General features: G+C 37.5%; 1 protein-coding gene across 2 annotated transcripts in view; it reads right to left on the reverse strand.

The window, feature by feature from the left end:
• Positions 1-27,111, reverse strand: part of lrrk1 (leucine-rich repeat kinase 1) — a 126,559-nt gene that overhangs the window by 14,278 nt on the left and 85,170 nt on the right. For both annotated transcript variants that reach the window (XM_039772700.1, XM_039772701.1), the window contains exons 19-27: positions 26,650-26,809; positions 24,698-24,974; positions 24,255-24,426; positions 21,973-22,142; positions 15,582-15,721; positions 5,761-6,010; positions 4,792-4,961; positions 2,428-2,625; positions 188-465 (exon numbers count right to left, since the gene is read on the reverse strand). In XM_039772700.1, coding sequence (XP_039628634.1) covers positions 188-465; positions 2,428-2,625; positions 4,792-4,961; positions 5,761-6,010; positions 15,582-15,721; positions 21,973-22,142; positions 24,255-24,426; positions 24,698-24,974; positions 26,650-26,809 — 1,815 coding nt within the window. The remainder of the gene's footprint in view (positions 1-187; positions 466-2,427; positions 2,626-4,791; positions 4,962-5,760; positions 6,011-15,581; positions 15,722-21,972; positions 22,143-24,254; positions 24,427-24,697; positions 24,975-26,649; positions 26,810-27,111) is intronic.

Consider the following 27,111-nt stretch of genomic DNA (forward strand, 5'->3'; position numbering starts at 1 on the left):
TGGGATGGATGAAAGCAAAAACAAGAACGCAGACTTGATTTGTGAAATGTTCTTTTTCATGTTTAAGGTTGTGCTTACAAGTTGTGTTTGGTCTCTTAGGAAACCAGGAAGTATACAGTTCATTAATTCCTGAGACATACGACAATAACCATTATACAAATGAGAACGTTATCTTCTTGGAATGTACCTTCTCATCGTAGACAATGCCAGGTCTGATTTCTGGTGCTTGGTAGCCAGGTGTTCCTTCCACTCCCAGTGCCCCCTCATGAAAAGACTGACGGGAAATACCATAATCGGAAAGCTTGACAATAACAGAATCTGTGACCTCCAGGGACCAGACCAGAATGTTATCAGATTTTAAATCACAGAAAATGACATTCTTTCTGTGCAGATAAGCCAGTCCTGCTGCAATCTGATAGGTCATTTTAAAGGTGAGCATGTGACCAAGAGGTATGAATGATTCTCCTGTATAAAGAAGTTGAGAGAATAAAGTTCTTTGTTAAGTTGTACTTAGAAATGTGCCAAACTGCATGCAAAATTTCTTTCAATAGCAATTATTCATAATAAATACTTCAAACATTCTCTGGGTGGTTTTTTTTTTGTACCTTAAACTGTAAAATATGTAAATCTGAGGCAAAAAAGCAAGATACAACAATGTATATCCTGGAGTATAAGCACAAATAGGTCAGTTATTTCAGGCTTAGTACTGTAGATCTTCTACAAATTTGCAACAAGGTTTCAGTTTAGAAGTATAAATAACCACATCTGCTTCTTCATAATGGCACCACATAATGCAGAATTCTTGACACACGTACAAAAGGTCGTTCAGGGGTAAGTTAGCCATCCATAACACACAAGAACGATAGCTGCTGCTACAATAATGTAGAAATCTGCTTAGCATCATACTAACTGCAAACATCGAATGCCATCTTGCAGCATCATCTCTGCTTCTAAATCAAGTTAAAAATATCATTTGGTTATCTGCAACAAGGTCCACCCTGGGCTACATGGCATGTAGTTCACTACACATACATTCTGTCAGGTTGGTCCAGTATATTTTTTCAATTTAATTGTATGTATGTATATCCAAGTTTTTTTTTTTTTTACCAAAAAGGGAAATAGTAATTTTAAAAGCAGCCTTGACAAATGAGGGAAAGTGAATTCAGACGTAAAACTAGATGGCCATCTTTGTACAGATGCTAGCAATATTCAGTCTGGAATAAAAAGTGCCCAATTATGCTGTTGAAGTGGATAGTCCACCATCTTTAGAATTGACTGGATGAAGAACAAAAAACAAAAAAAACTAGCGTTTAGTCTAACAGTCCTCCACTTGCCTTTATGCTTTATATAAAGTATTTTATATATGCAGTATGTCAAATATTTTACAATATAATTTCAAATATCTTTTATACAAGAAGTCAATGTAAATCTTTTAATGTGTAAAAAGTAAAACATTTGAAACATCAAGATAACATCAATCTAATTACCATGGGAAGTGTTTCTGCTTTTCTACTACATGGAATTTCTATTTTTAAAAGCAAGGCATCTTTCTTTATCATTCATTCTATTTGATTTTTTTTATACATCATTTAAGGAATACTCCACCCAAAAATATTTTTTATGTTACTCCATGTAGTCTGTTGTAATTGTCAATAAAAAAAAAATGTAATCTCATGTTTTAATGCAGAATGGAGAGAAAAAGGTTGATATTTAGTAACAGAAAGAAGCCATCCATCTTCCAACCCGCTGAATCCGAACACAGGGTCACGACTAATGCTGTATAATGGCAAATGATGTGGGAAAAGAAAAATCTCGCGTTACTTGTGTCGCATAAACCAAACAATGTCAGTTATCCAGCTGTATGCAAAACACATGCCTTTTTGCTAATATATTAAATATAGAATTCTGGGATAATCACTTTTAGAATTGATGTTGTTAGTCAACAGTCCCGTCTTCATTTCAAAAAGTCTCTCCCATAAGGCCATTGTTTCCTGTAAACGGTATGCACTGATTATTCTGGAAGTCTGTTTAACAATATTTTAGCAGATGCATTTTGCATATTTTATTCATATGACTGGACGGCTGACATGTGGAATATGCACCATGAGTAAACTGAGAGTTTGTTTTCTTTTTTCCAGGGAGTATTTAAACATTGTTTGCCATTGTATGCCATTGCTCACTATGCCCTTCTACTATAACTTTACTCGTCTTTCAGCCACCACTACTACTACTACTATATGGTATAACATGGAAAAATATATATATATTTTTGAGTGGAAATAAGATGAAACTGGCAGAGAAAAAAAAAATCAATATTGATTTTTTAAAAGAATGTTTTAGCATTAACCAATAAGAATTCAGATAATTCTATTTTTTCCCCTATGGAGACAGAATAGCATTAGGAGAATTACAGCTGAAAGCTCTTACCCTTTGAGTTCTCCTCCAACACTGTGTTAAGACTGCTTAAGGGAGCGAGTTCCAGGGCAAAGCAAAGGGGATGGATGCTGATGCCAATCAAAGATACGATGCAGGGATGCTGTAGAGAGTGAAGCATGCTGGCTTCCTGCCGGAACTCAGAAAAATTCCTAAGGGCTTCCATTGATTGCAAATGTTTAACCATGCTGTCTGTTACAATGTAGGAGGAACAAATATAGAAAATAAGTATAAAAACAAAAAAACAGGCAATACTCGCCTTCTGATACCTTTTCTTTTATACTTTACAATTATAACTCCAATAAAAATCAATCAGCATTCTAAGTGAAAAAGTAAGCTGTACTAGGGCTAATAAAACTGACAATCCTTCGTAACAGTATTTTTCCAGATAATCTAATATAGTTTGCGCAACTTAAAAACAATAAAATCTAACAGTAGCCCGGTTGAAGTACAGGGGGTTGCTCGAGGGCACACTTCTCCTTACTGGTCTAAAATACTCTGACTAGGCTGCCTGGTCCATATAAAAAAGTAGCTGCAGACATTTTATTAAAACCAACTACTTTTAACATACAGTAACTGAAGTTCTTACCAAATAGGACGTCCTCCTTGATGATATCAACATTAAATAACAGTGCAACAGAGGGCTGCTGTAGCTATGCTGCCTCACTCCTAAAAACACACTGCATGCTGGTTGCCATGGGGTGCCAACATTCCCGTTTCTATCAGTATTGCAGTTTTCTCATCATATCCTAAAATGTAACTGCCAAGGGAAACATCATGTTATATGCATAAATGTGCATGCATGTGTGAGTGTGTCCTGTGATGGACTGGTGACCTATCTGGTATGGTTTCCAGTCTTATGGCAAATGCTGTTCGAGCAGGTACCAACCTCGATGTGCTTCAACTGGATTAAGTAGGGTTAAGTACAGTAGATGAATGGCTTGCGTTATGGCCACGATATGCTTTATTTAGCAGAAAAGAGTGTGTGTAATTCACAATAGTTGGCATGAAAACCAGTAGCATTTGTGTCTCCCCACCCACCCCGCAAACCCTATCCAGAAAAGCATAGGCCGGACCTACAGGACTGTCAGCCTAAAAGGTAGGCTTATCTGATCATGCTTAGGCCTCATATAGTATAAAGGGCGGTGACTCTAGCCCACTGGCATTATGACACAGTGCTGAGCACGTCATGGTCTCCACTAATATGAAAGAATGAAAAGTTAATAAGTTTAACCTACATTTTTGTAAGTAAAATGTAAAATTTTGAAGGTCATGATGACGTTCTTTCTTCCTCAACTTCTGTCACCTCCTTCAACTGAAAACTCTTACTGTCCAGAATGTGAACCTCTTATCCCTTTTGGAATTTGCCAAGGGGATGTACAACATTCTTAAAAGACAAGTTGCTTGACAGGTGAAGAGCAGCACTCCCTTTCAAAGGAATGTAGAGATTGCTTTACTTTTTGTCCTGTACATCACATATGTCATATGTCACCATGGCCTGCAGCACATTCATTTTAGTGCAAAGACTGATCTACAAGTGAAAATTAGCTACTATCTAAAAACCTTTTCCCACACCCTTGCATTCTGCCTTGATGAAAATACCAAGTGAATTAGCCAGCTTGCAAAATCATCCAATGTTTGAAACCTAGTCCTGATCTTGGGGGGGTTTGGTGTTCACGCATTGCTAGGCTCTCTTTAAATAAAGTCACTTTTACCCACTCTACATTTTTGAAGTTAAGACAATCCAGTTGTATTGACTTACCAAGAAATGCAACTTTCTGCCAAACTAAGACAAATGCACTTCCTTTAGAGAGCAGCCAGGCAGTTGGAGGCACTTGTGTTTTGAAGCCACCTAGGAGTGTGTCTACTGCACATGATCCTTTGGTTACTCCAAAGTATACTTTGAAAGCCTTAAAAAGACTCCATTTCCCACAAGGGAGTGTTCAGGTGTGTATCTGAGTGGCTAAGCATGTCCTGCAATGGACAGGAACCTTAGCCAGGGTTGGTTTCCACTTTGCACCTGATGTTGCCAAGCTGGGCTTTGTCTTGTGGAGTTCTTGAATATGCAGGTTCAGTAAATGGCTGGTTCTTCATAGTAATAATTAGGCACATTGAATAATATACATTTAAATCAAGGCCGTTTAGAAAATATAGAGGAAAACAAAACTTAAGTTTACAAAAACTCTACTTAGCCTTGATCAGCTAGTCAGTCAGCCCTTCTCAAGGTAGGCAATCCAGCCAGGCCTTTAGTTACAGGATATCAATATCCGTTAAATGAGCTGCAAAAACAGTAAACCTTTTACAAATGGTGGTTTTCTAAAAATATTATGTATAGAGTAAGTGTTTACATCTAGTTACCTGTGTTAATGTCAGAGGTTTTCTGCTTACACTTTTTAAAGTGGAATCTCTTCACAGCAACAGGTAAGTCTCTGTATTTGGCCTTATAAATAACGGTCCCACTGCCTCCTTGGCCCAATATGCTGTTTTCACTCTCACTGTATTCCATTTTACTGTTGTCAAGAAACAACCTAATAAAAACAAGCAAAACGCTATATCTGTTTAACTTCAAGTAGATAACTTAAAGGGAAGAGTTAGAATGTGAAGAGCTCCAGTCTATTAAGTGAACTCTGCTGACAAGAAAGTCTCAGTCCCACCAAATCAATCAATTTACAGCTTTGATCAGTTATGTATACTCAAGTCATTAACAAAGAGTGATTCATAACATTTTCTGGAAGAACATTTTTACTGGGGTTGTTCCTTCCACAGTATTGTGAACTTTGGAACATTTTAACACTGAAGAAACCAATAAATTAACAGAAAAGTCACTCAAGAGACACCGCCGTGATCTTCTGAAAACTGCCTAGAGCATGAATAGGAATTGATGAAACCTTACTATAATGAGGATATGCCCATTAGCAAAAAGTAGAGCTCAATATTCTGGCTTTAAATTGGTAGAAAGCAAAAATCTTGCAGGATACTGTGACAGGCCTTTTCAGTTAAAAGACAAGGAATCCCGTCCTCTGGATCAATGGTCAACTCTTTACTTGTTTTACTGGAGTTTAAGCAATATTGTCAGGTGTAAATTGTTCTGAAAAAAATGTGCTAAAATGTTTTTAAGTTGGAGGTTTTTGTCTGTACACGATCATAAAACAAAAGCAATGAATGTTGCATGTAAATATTTTACTAGAGAATAAAACCAAAGCCAAGGGCACAAGTACACCAAGTATTACGTTGACTAATCCTGATGTGCTATTTAGCACGGTCCAGTTCAGAAATGTGACACTGAAGGTGCAGGCACACATACAGTAGATATTATACAAACTGTACCTGGCCGGGAAGTCAGTCATGAAGAGTTCTGGCACTAGTTCCTGGAGAAACACTGGTACAGATGGATGGTTAGGACAGATAATGTGGTCCATCTCCACAGCAGCAAGAACACAGTCTTCCATGTTAAAATAGTGTATAGCCTTTGATTTGCTGGTGACCTCTCCTCCATCTTTGATAGCCACAGCACAGTAAGGACATGGAGCATACTGCTCAATCAAGAGTGTGCCATCATTCTCACTAGCTCTTAAAGCTGAAATGAAAACAACAAAAAATGAATTCAAGCCATGGGTTTCAAAGTCTATACAACTTACTATATGAACACAGTGAGATTAGGCCGAGTTTTTCTTCGAGAGCAATGAAAAAAGCAAATATTAGTTGCCATACAATTAGCAGAATTGGAAAAAAAAACATACAACTGAAGACTTTAAATTCAGTATAAACTGGGACGTTTAAAGAAACCTCACATTTGGAGGAGTATGCAAAGGTTGTAACCAGGTACATTAAAATGTGTGGACAACTGTGTGCCTATAAAAAAAAACAACTTCCTAATAAGAACCTGTGGGTGTGCCGAGATATCAGAAATTTACTGAAGATGCACACCAATGCTTTTTGGAACGGCAACTTGGAGAGATACAAGAAATGTGGGTACAAGCTAAGAAAAGCAATTTAATTGGCTAAATAGCAGTTTGGTGATGCACTGGAGGCCCTGCGGTGGGCTGCCGCCCTGCCCGGGGTTTGTTTCCTGCCTTGCACCCTGTGTTGGCTGGGATTGGCTCCAGCAGACCCCCTGTGACCCTGTAGTTAGGATATAGTGGGTTGGATAATGGATGGATGATACACTGGAGACAGAGTATGGCAGCACTAAAAATTAAAACTAACTTTAGAAATGTTTACAGATTGTAAAGTAAAACGTAATTCCATGTCATCTGTTTTTTGTCTCTCCGAAGACCTTAATGCTTTCTATTCCCACTTTATTTGTAATCAGCTCACCATTAAATTTAGGGCTAGGTGCCAACCACTGCAGCTGGATTTTAGAGTTTCCAATTCGCAGACCTTGCATCATGTGTGGACTGGACGCTTAACATCCGCCATGCTGACCTTCAACAAAGGTATTTCACAGGGTAGCGTGCTGAGCCCTGTTCTGTACTCCGTTCTTCACTACCGACAGTTGCAACACCATTACATTTCCTTGATGATACCACCACCAAAGCCCTGATCACAAACAATTAGGAGACAACTTGCAGAAAAAAAAGAGGTCTATCTGCATACTCTGTGATGCCTTAATGTCAACAAATTCAAGGAGCTGGCCATTGACTTCAGAAGGCAGACAACACTGCCATCTACATCAGAGAAGATGCTGTGGAGAAGGTGAGCAGCTTTGAATCTCTTTGGGTGAACCTCACTGATGAGCAAAGCTGGATACAACTCTTCTCAGCTTTTGTCAAGAAAGTTCAATGTCTTGCTCCTTCAAACGGATTTTTTTTCCACCTGTTTTCCAGAATGTCTACAGGTGGACAGTGGAGTCTGTCCTTATTGGCTCCTGCTCAGCTCCAGAACGAAGGAGAAGGTGGCCTGAATAACACTGCCACTCAGCTCCTCCAGTTCAGGACAGATAAAATGCACTGTGGTATCCTATTGTAACTACTCGTCTTGAAGGAGTACTAATTACTGTAAGGCACCGCCAAAGACTTTTTTCTTTTTTTGTCCCCGTTAAAACACCTAGAGAGGTAATGCAAAAAGGCAAAGCATATGAAAGAGAAGATACTTGGCTTTGTTGAGGGGCCAAGGTAATCTTCTCTATATCGTTCCTGTTTTAGTATAGGTGCTGCTCTTATGCATAAGGACATACATAACTATAAATTCTAACTTGTTAAAATCTAAGTTAAAGGGATTTTTAATTAATCATTAAAAAATAAGAATTTGCACATAAAAATAAACACACAAAATTGAAATCTCATGTCTTCTATGGTATAGTTTAATCTTGTTGATCAATATACAATGCAGAAATTGACCCATTTTCTGAAACTGCTTATTTCTACACAGTGCTGTGGGGAGCTGGAGCATACCCCAGCAACACTGGGACAGGTGGGAGGACTCTGAATGCATTACCAGCTATCCTAACCTGCACTCTCTCACACACACACACACACACACACACACACACAGTGAGAGAAGCTAGAAACAAGCCCACATTTAGGGTTGGGAGGCAGCAGTACTAATTAATGCACAGCAGCTGTATCCTTTACAGCATGTAATTAAAAAAAAATATTTTAACTACATTTAATTTAAAAAACAGTAGAAATAGTACAACATATTTTAATAATTACAATAATTACAATTGTGCTCAAATGTAAATTGCATCATATTTTACATTAACTAGGTTGGTCCATAATGATATGCCAATAAGAATAAAGAAAGACATAAGATTAACGTCATTCCAGTAGGTCTGTTTAAACTCGAAATTCCAGTTTATTATAAATAGAATGTGACTAAAATGGGAAAAACATTAAGCCTGTAAATTTTGGTATTCTTGCTCTCTCACAGAACTTAAAATGGTTTTTAATACTAATAGGTGTGTTACTGTGAACATATTAGATTAGTACATTTTTGTTCTGCATTTTTTTCGTTTGTTTTGGCCAGATGAGGGTCTATATTGAGGCTGAGGCACAAGTTGTTCCTTGTTTTTGTGTCCCAACAGGTAGAAAATTGATGTCCATCACTCCTACCAGGGCTAAGTTATAAATATAATCTTAGATTTGGCCAAAAGTATTGTTAAAAGTTTTGACGTTTTTAGAGTCATTCCATTTTAGGCTTCTGAACAGACGTTTGTTTATCCTTTCACAGTTAGCATTATTATGATGAACACCATTAGTATGATAGAGAGAAAAACATACCTATGGTTAGTTCCACAAGCTGCAAAGAAACTAATGAAGATTATTAAGCCAAATGATCTATTTTCAGACTTGAATAATATGTTTTATTATGTAATACCAATGTGGAGCAGCTACAATTACATTATGATTTACTCAGGGCAGGCTTTTGATCATTTATCTTTGGAAACCTGTCATTATCATGATGACGTCCATATTCTAGATCATTAATTCCTTTGTGTAGTTATGCATTTCTCTACAGAATGATTTTGAAATGTCTTGCTGCCTGACACTGTACTACACACACGAGCATGTGGAATGACATCTGCCTGAATAGCTGAAGCCCAATATTTTTTTTGTTTAAGATTATATTTGCCATGGCCTTGTGATTTTATACAGGACTTAAATAGACTGAAACACAATAATAAACCTAAAGATGGAGCCCTCCAATTTCAAAGAGCTTTTGTTGCATTAATGACATTATTCCAAAAAATCTTTGTGGGCCTGCTTATTTATTTTTATTATCACTTTTGAGTAAGCAGAGTGTGGTTACCATCGGCTCCACAGTCTAGGGCTTCAAATACGAGGCAACTTGTAGTCTGTATCTGTGTGGGGTTTATGGGTTTCTCCCCAGGTATTCCAGTTTACTTCCCACATCCCAGATGTTTACATAGGGTTAGTAAGAAATTCTAAGTTAGCTTTGTATGTGTGAGTCTGAAGGGGTTTGTGTGATTAAGTGTGACCAGTGATGGACTGGCAACCACATGTAGGACTGGTTGATAAGCAGGGTAAAAAGTGGATTTATGGATTACAAGCAAACAATAGTTCCCTGCAGTGGACAGCAACCGATCCAGGATTTGTGTGTGTGCCATTATACTATTCTTCTTTTTAATACTAAGTAGGAGTTTTAGTGATAAAAGGCTTTTAATTTTTTTTCCTTAAGACAAATATTTCAAAAATAAGTGAAGAGAAAAGTCAAGCAAAATGACATCTTTTATTGGCTAACTAAAAAGATTACAATATGCAAGCTTTCGAGGCAACTCAGGCCCCTTCTTCAGGCAAGAAACGGTGTCACTACATTCATAATGGCTAACACGGTACAACACCCTAGTACTACAAAAATGAGTGATTAAAACAAAGCATGTAATAAAATGTCTGAACAACACTGAAAGTACTGAAAACCGCCAATGTTCATACAAAAATAAACTACTTGATGATCAAAAGTCACCCCATTGATTGACTTCACTTCTAAGCAAAGCATCAGCTTGTTTCAAAATGTTTGACAATGCACTTTGGAAAGAGCGCTGACCAGTGTGGGATTATGTAAATTTGATGATACACCAGCAAAAACTGCAATGTGAATACAATTTAAAATGGAAGAATGTATCATTCATGACTGCTATGATATTGTTGAAATTAAAAATTAAATGGAATTAAAATGTCAATTTAAGTATATGCATTAAAACCTTATAAGTCCCCTACATGCAAAACTTTCACAAAATGTTTGCACTGAAAATTATATAATACACAAATTGCCTATTAGTGTGCTAAATATCGTTATACTTTGGAGTTCTGCGGCAGGCACTGTGCACCTCACATGATGGACTGATTATATATATACACACACACACACACACACAGTGGTACCTTGAGATACGAGTGCCCCAACGTTCGAGTTTTTTGAGATATGAGCCGTCACTAAGGTCCATTTTTTGGCCTTGAGTTACGAGCCAAAATTCAAAATACGAGCCATCAAAGAGCTTGTCACCATACATTCCGAGGAACTGACGATGGAGGAGTTGATGGAACTACAGACGTGGCAATATACGGAGATTCTGCACGAGATCGGTATCGCAGAGGATGTTACCTTAAAGTGAGATAAGGAAGTGTTTGCAATGTGGGAAAAAGTTTCGGACTTTAAAGAAAAGAAACACACTGAAAAGTTACAACTGATCGCAGCGCGCTTATTTAATGACACTCGCCTAACTCATTTCAGAAACATTCTAAAGGGGAGGACTAAACAAAGCTCCTTGGACAGGTTTGTATTGAAACGCCTCTGCGAATGAAAGTGACGAAAAGCGTGGCAAAAAAGAAAAAAAAAAAACAAGTGAAGAAGAAAATGAAGTTAAGCAAAAGTGAAAGAAAAAAAAAAAACATTACAATACGCTAATCAGCGATGCCAACATGTTTATCTCTTTAGATTCTCTTTTATGTATTAGGTTTTATTTTGTTTGTATACAATATTTGTTCATTATAAATACATTTTTCTTATGTTGAAAAAATTAACAAAAAATTGGGGTGGTTTTTGGGCTGCCACAAATTCATCTCATTTCAATTAATTTCAATGGGGAAAATCGATTTGCGATACAAGCAGTTTGACTTACGAGCTCGGTCACAGAATGAATGAAACTCGTATCTCAAGGTACCACTGTATGTATGTAATATATATATATATATTCATTCCTAAACATGGTTTCAGGAAGTTTATTGTAATACTTAACTGACATTATGAAGTGTTCTACCTCACTGAGATGTATGCAAATGGCAAGCGGTGATTCACACATTTCCTGTTGATTATCCCAAGTATATAATTTTCCAGCTACTTCTCAAATTTAGTCTAAGACTATAATGTCGCACTAGTGTTCCTGTAAATGTCTGAGATAAGCAGATCTTGTAATCATACCACACTGCTGACAAGAACATCGCACAAAGGGCTAATTTTCCTGTCGATCCCTTAACGTGGTCTACCTAATCCTGTGTGTGAAATGTCCCAACACTATAGTTTACGTGGGAGAAACTGGACAAACACTCTGCTAAAGAATGAATTTGCACAAGGCTCACAGTAGTACTAGGGTGTTATACCGTGTTAGCCATTATGAATGTAAAGAAGTTAAATGACACCTTTTATTGGCTAACTAAAAAGATTACAATACGCCACAATATGCATATTGTAATCTTTTTATTTAGCCAATAAAAGGTGTCATTTTGCTTGGCTTTTCTCCACAAGGTCCACATTAAGCACAGCAACAGAAATGTTCCTGTGGGAGCTCATTTCAACTGTGAGAAGGACTTTGACTTTAAAGTGCTCATAAGCAACGTCAAGACACAGCAGGAGAGAAAAGAATGGAAAGTTAAACTGATGCTAAAAATTTAACACATTCCAACATGGTTAGAATTTTATGAGCAGATATGAGGACTATTTACTTCTCTCTGACTGACCCAGACGGTTTGATTACAGACAGATCCACATTGTAAGGAAAACTCATCATAAACTACAAAAGACTTTGCAGGAGAGTTATCTTATCAAAATATCTTAACTGTACTGCTAAATAAATTTGAGGCTGGAGAGGTCTGTTAATTTTTAACACTGAAGATGAGGCACTTAAAGGTCTCATTTCTTTCCTAGTGAACTGCATATATAAACACAGGGAACTCCAGTTTCTGTACTCTGACTCAAAAGCTTGCATATTGTAATCTGTTCCGCTAGCCAATGAAAAGTGTCACTTTGTTGACTTCTCATTGCAGTGATCCCTCGCTATATCACGCTTCAACTTTTGCGGCTTCACTCTATCGCGATTGTTTTCTCATACACGCTTACGTCGCTACGCATGCACTCTGAGAACTTTTATCTAAGCCCCACGATGGCTCCTAAACGTTCTGCTTTTTCTAAGCCTTCTGACAATAAAACTAAGCGCCGGAGGAAGATGCCTACTATCCAGGAGAAGGTGAAACTCTTGGAAATGATCAAAGATGGCAATACCCTACAAAAGCCTCCTCACGCATATGAAAAGACAGCGCCAGCAACTGCCTATCAAGATGTTCTTCAGCCGCGCACCCAGACACCCACTGCCTACTCCTAGTATTCCTTCAGCAGAAGAAGTTAACAACGCACCTGCTGAAGATAGTGCACCACCTGAAGAGTCTCCTACTGAGGTCGTGCCTTTATAGGTTAGTGGTTGTGTGTAAGAACTGTGTGTGTGTGTGTAATTAAATGTACAGTACAATAATCTACTATATAAAAGCGGTCGGGATTGTCCTTCCGTCCCGTGAGTGCAAAGCGTAGCGGTATTCCGCTTATCACAGATTTACTATTTGCGGCTTGCGGTAGGAAGCGACGCGATGTGAGCAGAGTTCTGGTGCTGCCATCATTCCCTTGCTTTTGTGCGCGATGCGCTGGAAAAATAGACAAAATTATATCTCTGGAAATAATTAATGTTGGAGTACAAATACCTCACCGTGTAGTAAATATCTTGGGAGATGATGCTTGCTTATTCTCATCTATAGCTTATTTAGTGCAAGAAACTCCGTCTTTAGCGGTACAGATTCGGGCTGACATTGTACGACTTTGGACAGGCACTCGAGGGGATAAAAAAAACTTAGGTTTTCAGGAGATGTTATGAATGGGCACTTTGTTCTCATTACACTTCCATGCCTGATGTACACATGGAGCGCATACAAATTGAGGATAAAAGACTTAAGACGGGTGAGCCTAGTAATAATATGATATTTGTAACGTCTAATATATCTTATTTTGTCTAATATATTGGGTAATAAGAGTGTAATGGTGACTAAAGGGTGTTATTTCATGTCTAGAGGGCTCTAATAATGTTAAAAACCGTATTTAGAAGGTCGTAAGTTTTCTATACTCTAACTGCGAAAATATTCGATTTATAAATAAAGAATCCTAGAAATTAATAAAGAAAATTAATTTCTCATGGTAGAGTCTGGAACGGATTAACCGTGATAAACGAGGGTTCACTGTGCATCCATAATGGCTAACAGTACAACACCCTACCACTACATAGAAGTTTTAAAGACATCATTTTGCAATAAAAAAAGCAGCAGGTATGTTCTTATGTCTGCGCTCTCATATTCTGCTTTCTTGTTTGTTGAAGGTTTTCATGAATCTCACAACTAGCATACTAACAGAAAGGGCTTTTTTTTATGCGACAGGCAGAATTACAAATTCAGAACTAGGCTGGAATAAAACTGTACACGATAACCACTGTGTTTAGGTTGCTGATCACAGAATTAAGTTTATTATATTCAAGATGGTATTCCTTCCGTTTCCTAAACAAGGTACATCCACGTTTTATGTGGTGGAGGGCTGGAAGTTACTGAACTAAAAGCATGAACCTACTTTAAACAGGGCAAGTAGTCTGCAGCTGTGATAAGTTATCTGCACACTCGAGGCCAATGTAAAGTTACCAATCCCATCATGTGTATATTTTGGTGGCTGGAGAGATCCAGAGAACTCAGAAGAATAGCCTGCACAGATACAGACAGAACCCAGGCCAGGATTTGAAGCTGAGCTCTAGCCACCGTACTGTCCCAAGATAATGTTGTAATTTTACATTATGGACTGTTCTTTGTAGTAGACTTTATCAATATACAGTACATTCGTTAACCAAATCTGATACAATGATTTAGGGAGTCATCCTGATTTCTGTATTAGATAAACATAAGCTGCTTGGATCCTCTCTTCAGATTATATGGGGGATTGAAAATCTATATTTACATTTATTCATAGTGGAAGTGGCTAAGGCAGGCAGTGTGATATAAGGAAATGGATTCATATCTAAGCGCTAAATTATATGACATCATGTGCCAGATTAACTGTGGGACATCCTGCAAGTTTCCTCCAGTGTCTGACACTATAGAGCAGGGGTGGCAAAGTCAACAACAACAACATTTAATTATATAGCACATTTTCATACAAACAGTAGCTCAAAGTGCTTTACATATTAAAGAATAGAAAAAATGAAAGACACAATTATAAAACAAAACAAATCAACATTAATTAACATCGAATAAGAGTAAGGTTCAATGGCCAGGGGGGATAGAAAAAACAAAAAAACTCCAGACGGCTGGAGAAAAAATAAAATCTGTAGGGATTCCAGACCATGAGACCACCCAGTCCCCTCTGGGCATTCTACCTAATATAAATGAAACAGTCCTCTTTGGATTTAGGATTCTCACGGAGTTCTCGTGGATTCTACAAGTCGTTCCTGGAGGGACGCAGGTTTTTGTTCCAACCCAGTTGTTTAAGAAGCACTTATTGCTCAAATGACACTTCTGCTTAATTTTCATTGTCTCGCTTGTTAAGGTTTTGAACCTTTATTTGAACTATATTCTTGTTTTTTAAATTGCTCCTTATTAGCAGTAAGATGCAAATGATAAAAGAAACCAGCAGTTCTCGGTTTAGCTTGTTTCCATTTACACCTCTGTGGATTTATCATGCACTGCTTGGTTTAATTAAATACTTGGAAGGAAAGTGAAGAGAAAAAAAGTGAAGGACTGAAAAGAACTTGTCTGTTTTAGACTTCAAATCATTTGGATGATATCCTTAGAAAGGTAAATGACTTGACATAACAGATTTAAACCACTTAAAAAGCCATGAAATTAAACTATTGGCAACAATTGTTTTCTAATTAAGCAACTGGGTTGGAACAAAAACCTGCAACCACTGCAGCCCTCCAGGAACGACTTCGCCCACCCCTGCTCTATAGTGTCAGACAATGGAGGAAATTTGCAGGGATGACTGATATGGTGTTGAGCAATACGGACGGCCATCACTGTGGATTAATGCTCAAATGTCAAGTTACATACCATTAATACAAAACCTCACATAACAGAACAAATCATGAAAAGAATCCAAAAGAACTGTGTACAGGTGAGTCTATTCACTGGTCTTGTGCCTTAAGATTAAAAAATAAATAACATTTTAAAAAAGGTTTTGGGGGGCATTAGCAGCTGAAATTAATGCCGCTGTAGAGATTTAGCTTCTTGCCAATGCTGCACAATCTTTAAAATAACCAAGTACAATTTAGTGAAATTCAGCAAGAATACAAGCTTGTACATTAAATCAATAAACTAACTGGCAGCCAAGCAAACAGTAATCAATCAAGTGCCCCGGAAAGTATCTTGGTGGACATAATTTAATGAACTTACCAGGAAACCACTGATCAATTAGAGAATTCACATGGTCAGTAATAAAGGCCATGGCAGAAAAATCTCTGGCTTCTGATTGGCAGATAATTTTGATTCCTCCACTTTTTTTCTTCTTCCAGTTGAGCTCTGATGATTCAATGCTGAGGGTTTAAAAAAATAAAAATAAAAATCTCAGCAATACCTAAGTAGACAGAAGTGTAAAGGATTGTAAAAATAACTATGACTGTAGCTCTGTATACAGTAAGAGTTTCAAGTCTTGTATTCTTTGGTAAATGTTACGTTTTGGGTATATTAACATACAACGTAAAATCGTGTTGATGTGGGAGTTGGAAAGATAATCAAAAAGCTCTAGGTTTACAAATTCAACCATTTTCTCACTTTTCTTTGAAGTATACACTGTATATTGATTACTTATAAAATCTAGAGATGCAGACATAAGGGATCACTCAAAATATCTGGAATGTATAGCTTTGTGGTACAGTATCATGGTTACTGACAATAAAATCAATTAAAACACCCTGTACCTTAAGCAGTCAATTAATACTTATTAAATCAAATCAAAATTACCACTAGTAACAATACTTCCTTCAAACGACATTTGCAATTTGCTAAACTATGGACAAACGGAACTTACTGTACAAATAGACAAAGAAGGCTTATAAAGAGCAAACACACTGAACAATCAAACTTAATACCCAATGTTGTGTATAATTTACAGTTCAAGTATTGGATCAACTACTTTGATTATATTGTACTCCTTCAGAGTTACTGAGAAAACAGACATCCGGGAGGAAAGAATAAAGATGTCAGCCAACTCAACAAAGCTCACACTGCGGACATTGTTCGATTGGACACAAAAATAAAATACACATCTAGGCAAGTTATTTGTATATAAATCCATCCATAAAGCCTTTCACTTAACCCACTTAATCTAATTTCAGGGTTGGAGGAAGCCAAGGGCTTAGCTTTAGGTACAAACACAACATGAAATAAGGCAGGACTACTAGTGCGAAGTCAAGCAAAATGACACCTTTTATTGAGTAGAGTGTTGTACCGTGTTAGCCATAGATTGATACAGGAGAAAGCAGGGTGACATGACACCTTTTATTGGCTAACTAAATAGATTACAAATGCAAGCTTTTGAGGCAGCGAAGGCCCCTTCATCAGGCAAAAATATAAGGAGGACCCCACTGATGTTTACATGAAAGAACTAAAGAAATTGTTAAGCAACTTGCCTGTTAACATCAAGGACCCCATCAGTAGTTGAATCCCCCAAGATCCAAAAGTGGGATACTTCTACATGCTCCCCAAGATCCATTAAGATGGGAACCCAGGAAGGCCAATAATCTCAGGAATTGGAACACTGACGGAAAATATTTCAGGATGGTTTGAAAGCATTCTGAAACCCCTTGCCAGAAGCACACCCAGCCATGTACAGGACACCACCCACCGACTTAAAAAACTTGCTGCCCTAGACACCATTTCTGAGGGAGCCTTCCTTGTTACAATGGACGTGGAGGCATTATACACAAACATACCCCATGATGATGATGGAACTTTGGCCTATCAGACGTACCTGCAACAACATGGCTTACAAACAGAGCCAGTGATACAATTGATAAAATTCATATTAACTCGCAGTGTGTTTTCTTTTGGTCAGGACATTTACTTACAACTAACGGGAACTGCAGAGGGACGTTGTTTTGCACCCCACTACGCAAACTTATTCATGGCAAGATTAGAACAGGACTTCTTGTCAACATGTGCGATACAACCAATGCTTTACCTTCGCTAAGTTAACTGTCGAGGCAAATCGGGCCCCTTCTTCAGGCCAATAAAAAGGTGTCATTTTGCTTGACTTCTCACTACATTCATAATGGCTAACACAGTACAGCACCCTAGTATGGCAAGACTATTAGAAATCAAAGGGCATTCCTACTCCTATCAGGTTCATTCCAAGCCTCCAAATTTATATAAAGAATGCAGCAAAAGTTCAGATGATGTGCATGATATTCACCTACCTTCACACCATGCTTGTGTGCAACATATGGAGAAGTCTGAATTGAAAAATTCTGCTGAACATTTATTTTATTAGTTGTAAGAGAATTCATGATATACATTTATTCTACTTTATTTCAAGACAAGGAAATGTCTTTGCGCTTTCTGTGAAGACTTTGTACAATTTTTGTACATTAAAACAGTAAGACACAACTCCTCAGTTACATTATGTTAAATGCAACCTAATATTTAATGAAATGCACTAGGGGCAAAAATGTACCCTGCATTAAAAAAAAAAAAAAAAATTATTTAATTTGGTATGCATGCACCACAGTCGGATGTCTTAACGGAGTGTATAATCAGCAGCAGAAATGATTGAAATTTGCAAATCCTCCAAGCACTGCAATTACCTGTCAATTTGCATTAGGATGAGGGCTGATTTGTTAGTCTAATATCCATAGGAAAATTTACCTAAACACATATTTGATACTAGACTCTCCCAGAAAATGGCATTAGGGTTTAAACATATATATATATATATATATATATATATATATACATAGTAAAGACAAGATGGAGAGAACTTCCAAGAGTTTTGGTATTCTGTCTGAGAGGTAATCAGGAACACATCTTGGAGAGTGGAGTAAAAGATTGCTGAAGGACTTGGGTTAAGGTTTTAATTCCTGCAGAGTGAGGGTCATGGAAATTGTAGCAGTGAGGTTAACGGGAACCACATGACAGATGCTCTGCATGCCTGAACTGAGACAGCCGTGCTTTCTTATTATGCAATAGTGAATCCCAAAGACTGGTGGGTTCAGTCTTAAATAAGGCCTTTGAAACCTCATTTTGAGAGTTTGGGACTTGGTGGATGTAGAAGGTAAGGAGGTTAAGAGGCCAGTAGGTGAGGTTAAAGAAGAACCTGAGTAGGAGTCACATGGTTACATAGACCCATAAGATGTTGTTATTGACCGTCATGCTAAATTGTGTTATTATTCTACAATCTTGCTGACTGTGCCATCTTCTGTTCTTTTAATGGAGGATTCTGTGCAGACTCTAGCCTGGTCAGGCCACTTTTAATAAACTGTATCAGTGGTCTTTTCTCATTCTATAAATTATGTCACATACGCATGTTTAGGTGGCAACTAAAGGGCTTGAGTAAATGTAATTCCACGCCAGACCAGGGGGTGACGAAGTGCACTAATTCTCTCTCTCTCGACCTCTTGCAGACCATTCTAGGGAAATCCCGCCTGGCTCTGGGGCAGCCAACGACGTCACTTCCGCTCCCGATGACATCACTTCCCCTAATGGCCTTTAAAGCCGCCATCTTATTGATACTAAAGCAGTTCTGTTTTGGACTCAGTCTTGTGAATATGTCTGTCTTTTTGAATCAGTTTTGCAGTCGGGAAAAATTATACGGGTGGCTGCCCCAAACCTTTGCAATGTTTTATGGTCATGTTTGTTACAATTAGAAAATACATCCCATCATATACAACAAAAATGTCCACAAAAGTAACAATCACATATGCTTTTAAAATGAAAATTGATTGGGGTTTTAGCATAGTTAACACAAAACAAGCTTTGCATTTCACTTCCTGTTTGTTGAGTTGATGCTTTATGATTATTTTTCATGGGCTATGGATTTCAAAACTAAACCTCTTACCCCCTCCAAGCCATTAAATCAGAATGTGAAAATGTAATGTTAGGCCTTTGCATTAAGTCTTACATTTAAAGTATTTCTGCCCAGGTCTATCCTTTCAGTAAGGAGTAATCGTGAAAGGACGACTAATAACTGTTGAGGATAAATGGCATAGCTCAAAAGGCCTTTTAGTTTTTAAGTTAAGTGATTTGGGGGTGTCAAAATGACCAACTGTACAGCCTCTGAATAAGCACGTTTTAATCTATCCTGTTTTCAAGTGTATATCTTCCATTACAGGATTGAGAAAACCAAGGCACTTTCTGAAAGACCTGGTCAAGAAACCTAAGACACGTGCCTTAAGGATTACGGGACAAATACAGAGTACCTGTAGAAAACTGGGGTGCCGACAGGAAAAATGAGTAGGGCACCCTACCTAGGAAATGATTCCTAGTCCCATCACTATATTACGGATAAGAGGAGTGATTGCCAGTAAAAACTGAAAATATACTTCCAGATATCAGCCATCAAATCTCAGTGTCAACAATCAGCAAACACAAGTGCAGAGTCAGCGGCCTTAAGAGATCGATAGCTGTTCTCCTGTTTCACCTTTGAAAACTCCTAGCAAAAGTGGCAAGAAAGGAACAACAAACCTAGCAGTCAAGTAAATTATTCAGAAGGTGGGGGTGCTTTACAGAGTCAGCAGAAACTGGTTTTATTATGAAACCTAACAGACATGCCTGGGTAGTGAATATGACAATTCATTTTGACTGGATTTAACTGCCATTAAAATATTAGTACATAGTAACAACCAAAACATATTCTAAGTTAGTGGCGGACTGCTCACCTGAAAATGAAATTGAAAAAGAGAATTACTTGACAAAATTGGAATTAAAAAGAAAATACTGGTACAGAAAGATTATAAAAGGTACTATATAACATGGATTAAAGTTAAAGATTCTATATGTGACAGGGTGTGAAAGGCAGCGTATTAAACAAATAATGAAAGTCATAATGTTAGACAAATGAAACCTAAAATATTAAACATACTGTATATGCAAGACCACAGATGGCTGTTTAACAAGCCTGGATTTCAACATTGCAGCAGGACATATTTATTATGAGAAGGGGGGAAATATGCAGTAGTTCAGTGTTTTTCAACCTTTCTTTATCCCATGTGTCTCTGGGGGAGGGTTTGCCCCCTTTAATGACTCGACTGCGTTTGTCAGAGTGAGGTGAGGTGATATTATTGGGTGGGGTTTCCCCCTTGGATGAATCGGGCACAAACATCAGAACTTATTAGGAGCTTCAAATAGCTTACTGGGGGGAAATGTCTATAGGGATATTGTTTACATGAATCTGAAGATATGTTTATGTGCATAGTAAAGGATTTTGTGGGTTTCTTTCAATGTTTTACTGTCTTTTATTGTCAGCACATCCCAACTGAAAATTGATGCAGCTTATTGCAGTAGTTATGCTTGCTATTACTTTATGATATTCAAATTAGAACAGATGGCCCTTTCTCTTATTCATCTACATAAATGAGCAGCAATCATTCAGACATACTGTACTGAAATATCCAAAAAGTAAACCCTGATTCATGATGCTCACTTAATTGACAACATTAATATACTCTGTCTACCATATTATATAAAAGTTTGAATTGCTTGTAATAGAGTGGATTAAAGTTTTTCTAATTTTAAGCAAATAGGGCATCCTTTATGCATTGTGTTATGATAAATACAATTCTTCTGTGTGAGCAGGATAAAATGACACGCTGCCATAACAGTCAGTATTACAACTGCCCTATCAATGTTTGTTTGTTTGTCTTAGGAGATTGTGTTCCTTTAATGTGGGTTAAGACATCTTTACATATTTTACAACTCAGGGTGATTTTGTACACCATGGTATGCTGGGCCAGTAACAGCGATTCAAGAGAGGCCCACTAAGTCAAACAACTAATTTAAAAGACAGGCTTAGTTATGGCACACATTCTTGACACAGCTGAGTACCATTCTGGACAATGCTGCACATCTCTGCATGACACACCACACTGAGGACTTTCAGCCAACAAATCATTCAGCAAAAGCGTGTGAAGCAGTGCTACTGGGAGTCCTTAACACCAACAGCAATACACCTGCATTGTGCCTCACTGCCACTTGTATTGCCCAGTCAGAAGTTTCTCTTTCCTTTTTGTCCTGCTGGTGGGTGGGTGTGTGTATATATTTGTGTATCTGTGTATTTATTTATTTATTTAAATTGGCTTCTGTGAAAAGCTAAAATTTCCCCCAGAAGGGAGCAATGAGGGAAATAAAGATCAATCTGTTTATTTTCCTTTGAAGTAGTAATAGTAAAGATAAAGTGAATCTAAATTTGTAAATACGTAAACATTAAACAACTGATATCACATACTCAGATAGATCTTAATTTGTCCCCAGAAGAAATTTGGCTTTTTACAGAAGCTCAACAAATAAATTATTATAACAAACACCAGAATGAGTAAAGAGAGAGAAAACACATTTGACTTGGCAGACACAGTTGCACTGAGGCATTGTGCAGGTTTTTACAGCATACTGTAACACTGAAGAGTAAACATTTCTTATCTGAAATTACCCTGCTAGATAAATAATACAGTTGAGTCATAAATCTAAACATATTTAGAAGGGTATCTCATTCTCCGAATAAAACTAATGAAATGAAATTTGTAGTGCATTAAACAGCAGGACATGGCTTACTAGACAAATTGTGATTTCATGGTACCTGAGGTATCCGCCACTGAATGTAACCAGCAGTCCCTCCTTCCAGTAAATCGTCTGGCTTCTCCTTACCCGAAATGTGCTGCAGCGGTTTCTCTGCTGGGTGCCAGCAAAGCTATAAATAACAGTCTTCCTTTCTCTCAAGGTCTTTGCATTTTTTTTGCTCTCAAATGACTGGAAAAAAAAAAAAGGCAAAAACGTGTATTAATTAAAAATTATGAATGCCACATATTTTTTTGTTGTTCTAATTTGGATGTGAAAGATTTTACAGCTCAAGAATCATATCTATATACACATACATATATATACACAGATATATACAGTGGGATGCAAAAGTTTGGCAACCTTGTTAATAGTCATTATTTTCCTGTATAAATCGTTGGTTGTTACGATAAAAAATGTCAGTTAAATATATCATATAGGAGACACATACAGTGATATTTGAGAAGTGAAATGAAGTTTATTGGATTTACAGAAAGTGTGCAATAATTGTTCAAACAAAATCAGGCAGAGTAGTGAATCCACTACATCTTTTGTAAATGTTATTTACTAGCAAAATACCCACGCTAGAAGAAAATGAAACCTTTTTAAACTGAGGGAAAATATCCCAATAATTATTTGTTAAGGATCTCTTTGTATACCACATTGTGAGTTCGGCCCTCCAGTTGTAATCTGACCAAGCTGTGCGCTGATCTTACTCTTGAGCATGTAACGTACAGTCGGCCATGTGAACAGTAATCTTGTTTTAAATCTCACAGCTTGGATTGCTGCTGTCATAATCGGTTTGAGTTTCATGGTTTGTTTCAATGACGACAGTATTTGTAGGACTTGTGTTGAAGTGACATTCGGCATCTGTCAAGCGTTGTAAGCATACAACCGGTTTCATCGATAACTTCACATCCAGTTTTTGAGAGTTTAAACATTCATAAACATCAAAGTGTCCACTACTGAAATCGTCACCTGTGAGTCTAAGATGTTTAAGAGGCATTGGCGGTTGCCGAAAGGTGCAAAATATTTGGCCATTTCAGTACATTTGAAAGCGACAACCGAACAATTCAGCGGCAGCCATCAACTCACATGCAGAACCATAGGTGAAGGGCTTAAGCATTTCACTCTTCTAGTGCTCCTGTGTAGTCTAATTATCTCCTGTACCGTCATCAGTCCACACCTTGAACATGTCCCAGTCATTCAATACATAAGACACAATGTTCCTCCGGATATCAAGAGTGAGCCTGATATGCAATATGTAACACAGAGAATGGAAAAGGCAGGCGCCATCTCCGGGCATGGAAACCACTCGGTAAGTGACAGTTCTTTGATTGATGGTGACCACCTCGATAGACATGTTAATGGGGGTACGGTTGGAATGATAAAGGAAATGGGTACCTGAACAATGTAAAGTAAGTCTAAAATACCTACACAATAACTATAATCGTAATAAATAAACAATAAAACAGTGGAAAAGACTTGGATTAAATTAAAAGGTTGTAGTTATCAGCAGGGAGACGTGAATACCATGGCAAAGCAAGGAAGGGAATGAAGAGACCGGAGCGACAGACAGCCTTATTTATATAGGCAGACAGCCAACAACATGGGAGGTGTTGGGATGGGGGACCCAACGCCGCCTCACATGGTGACCGAGCTGCAGGCTATGGACATATGTATGTATGTAAGTAGGATTCAATTAGCGTTGGGAACCCGCATACCAAATTTCTTGAAGATGGGCACATAAGTAACAAAGACTGTTGAAAAGTGGCATCATACCACCGAAATAAGTACGTACATTGGTTTCAGTTAGCGCAGGGAAGCCACCTATCAAATTTCGTGAAGATGAGGCCATAAATAAGAAAGTTCAACATGGCAAACGTTGTTGACCGTTATGACCGTTACGTGTAGAATTGCTTAACTTTTGTAAGTAAGCTGTAAGGAATAAGCCTGCCAAATTTCAGCCTTCTACCTACACGGGAAATTGGAGAATTAGTGATGAGTGAGTCAGTCAGTCAGTCAGTATGGGCTTTGCCTTTTATTAGTATAGATTAACAATTGTTTTGTTCTTTATTTCGCCTTATACAATTTCTTGTATTAGGAATTTGTTCGTTTTCGCATAACCTGTGGGGTCAGAGCGCAGGGTCAGCCATTGTACAGCGCCCCAGAGCAATTCTTTTGGCAGTGACGGGGATTCGAACCGGCAACCTTCAGGATACCAGTGCAGATCTTTAGCCTCAGAGCCACCACTCCGCCCCAAATTTAAATAAAAGCATAATGTGTAATCTATTAGAAAGTTACCTGCAGGTCCATCTCCGTTAGACTGATCAACATGCGTGCAATGAATCTCTGCCAAAAGCCAGCCGGGACGAAGCTCATTTTGAACAGCCTCTGGATAGTGTTGGCTATCTTTTGCCGGAGCCCATGGATATCCAGTCCAGGTTTGGGAGGTAACAGATGTGGAAGAAGGTAACTTAAAAAAAAAAAAGCTTCACTTGGGATATGCATTGCTGCCCCTTATTTGTTTTTTATTTTATTTTAAAAGGTACACTAAAGTGAAAAGTTGCAAAATAAACTTGCATTTTATAAAACTGGCAGCATAAAAACATTACTTATTTTTACATGAGTGTTGTTTCAGCATCTCTCAACACTGACTGTAATATCAACAGAGCAAAGGTATCAGAATGATTAGATTCTAAAATGACAAAGTGCAGTGCAAGAACTGGCAGTTCACCCGCTTTTACCTGTTGCTTGCTACTGGGAGTGCAATTTCAAACTTGGCTAAAAGTTGAAGGTACTGCTCCTCTGTTTGCTCTGTAAAGCCAGTGCCCACCAACAACATCCGCAGGTCTTCACCCTTGATCACACCATTCTTTGCCACGGACTTGGAGCTCTTAATATTAATAATCCTCTCGAGACACTCAGACAGCCAGACTGCATCCAAGAAGTAAAGGTTCCTCAAACCGCGACTTGTGTCAGGGAAGTGAAGCAGCACCCCAGTCTCAATAAGGAAATTCATGGCTGCAGAAAGCAAAATGAATTTCATCAGATTTGGCATTTAAGGAGACTTTAAAAGCGGGCATTACTTGTAATAAACACTGCAGAGATTAGTCTTTTAATTTGGTCCTGAAAAACGTATGGTAAGACCCCTGCAAGTGGAATTTACAAATAGGAAATCTAAAAGAGTTGCTGTTGCAGTTTTTTTTATTTTTCTCTTATCTAAAATCCAATTGCTGTTTCAGAGTAAATAAATAAATCACCTGATACACAGTTACTCAATATGCCATTTCACACGGGTGCTGTTTATTTTTCAGTTGCTAGTGCTTGATGACACAGTCTCATTCTGTCTTGCCTGCAAGCCCTGCTTTTCTTTCAAAAGCAAGTAGAATGTTTTTATTGTTTTATTTCTGTTTCTTTACCAAAGTTACCATTTGTTTAGCTTGTCATTTTGAACAAAACTGTGCAAACAATGTAAAACCTCTTTCAAAAACTAAGTAATCATTTAACAGCTGGTTAAACTGAACCTGCCTTGAGAATAAACTTCTGCAGTTGAAAGAGGGGAAAAAATAAGCTGTGCACATAAACCCCAAACTAAGCACATCGACATCTTGAAATTTTAACAATTAAAATCCCCACATACTGACTGAAAGACCTACCCATTGTCTGGTTCAGGCTCACTCTGCTGCACTTGTCATTTTGATTTAAATGCTTTGACTTCTACTACACGCTTAAAACTGGGCAAGAATCAGGTGCATACTTTTGTGGATAACAATCGTTTTGCCAAAATTCATTGGTTGAAGTTTTTTCTTCAGTAAATCTTTCTAGGATGTTTCTGGTTTACTGCAAGATGTGATACCATTACAAGACTTTTTGATAATGTTTGTAAATCTCCAACTTCAAAATAATGTTAAATTTTTCTCCAAGTGTTAGCATGTGCTTAAGATCATAAATGTTTGCCAAAAAGTGGTTAAGTATAACTATTTGGTAGAAAGTATATTTCAAATGACTGCTTAAGTATGTAAAAACTACTAAGAAAACTAAACATTTCTAAAATATTGTATTTTTGTTATATATAAATACGCGCACACACAAATACGTATGTGCACTTTTGCATATACAGTATTTTAATAATCTGACACCTGTATCCAAACTTTTAGTAAATCTGTACAGGGTGACTTATTCAGGGTCACATTGTGAGTTCTCAATGGGGACAAACCTAATGACCTTGCGATTTCCATACTTAAGCCACACTGACATTTACTCTACAAACAAACACACACATTACAGGTACAATTTTGTTACACTTCTTAAAATACTAGAAAATGTAAACTAATCAAGTTAAAACAAACAAACAAAACAAAATAATAAAATAAATGGTTTCTATTTATAACTAAATAGAGTTGGTAGAGTGGCAAGTGCGGTTACCCGATTGGTCCAGTGTCCTGCCATGGAATCCCAGATCTTGTCATTATTTGTGTGAAGTTTACTGACAGGATCATTTTAAGCCTCTCCCTTGTGATGCCAACTTGGATTAAGCAAGTTGCAGAATGTTACTTTATTTTAATAATTTCCAAACACAATAACCCCCCACACTGTTACAGAATTTGTGTTATTGTTTAGATAAAAAGTTACTTGATTCAGGCTATTTAGGTGAGAATATTAATGTGACACGGTAAGAACAAAGTCTGGAAGTTACCAGATTGTAGGTCCTCATAGTCTTTAATATCACTTTCAGGATTTTTCTCAATGATTTGTTCCAGCTCAAGATCAGTTAAGTACTGTACTTCATCCTCTTCTTTGCGGCGTTGCTTCTCTGCAGTCACAGCATCTTGAAGAAGAAAATAACTTCTTGGAATCTAAGGAAAACAATTAATTAGAAGATGTTTATATTATGTAATATTGCTACTCCATTGCACAGATCCTGAACAAATAACACTGCACTGCAGAGAGAGGTAAAAGGATGAGCATAGTGTACATCAGGGGTGCTCACACTTTTTCAGCTTGCGAGGTACTTTTAAAATGACCAGGTCAAAATGATCTACCTACATTAAAAATGAGATATAGATATATATATATATATATATATATTATATATATAGATAGATATATAGATATAGATATATATAGATATATATAGATGAGATATTTTATATATATA

This window comes from Polypterus senegalus, chromosome 12, assembly GCF_016835505.1.
Source record: "Polypterus senegalus isolate Bchr_013 chromosome 12, ASM1683550v1, whole genome shotgun sequence".
In the NCBI taxonomy this organism is placed as follows: Eukaryota; Metazoa; Chordata; class Cladistia; order Polypteriformes; family Polypteridae; genus Polypterus; species Polypterus senegalus.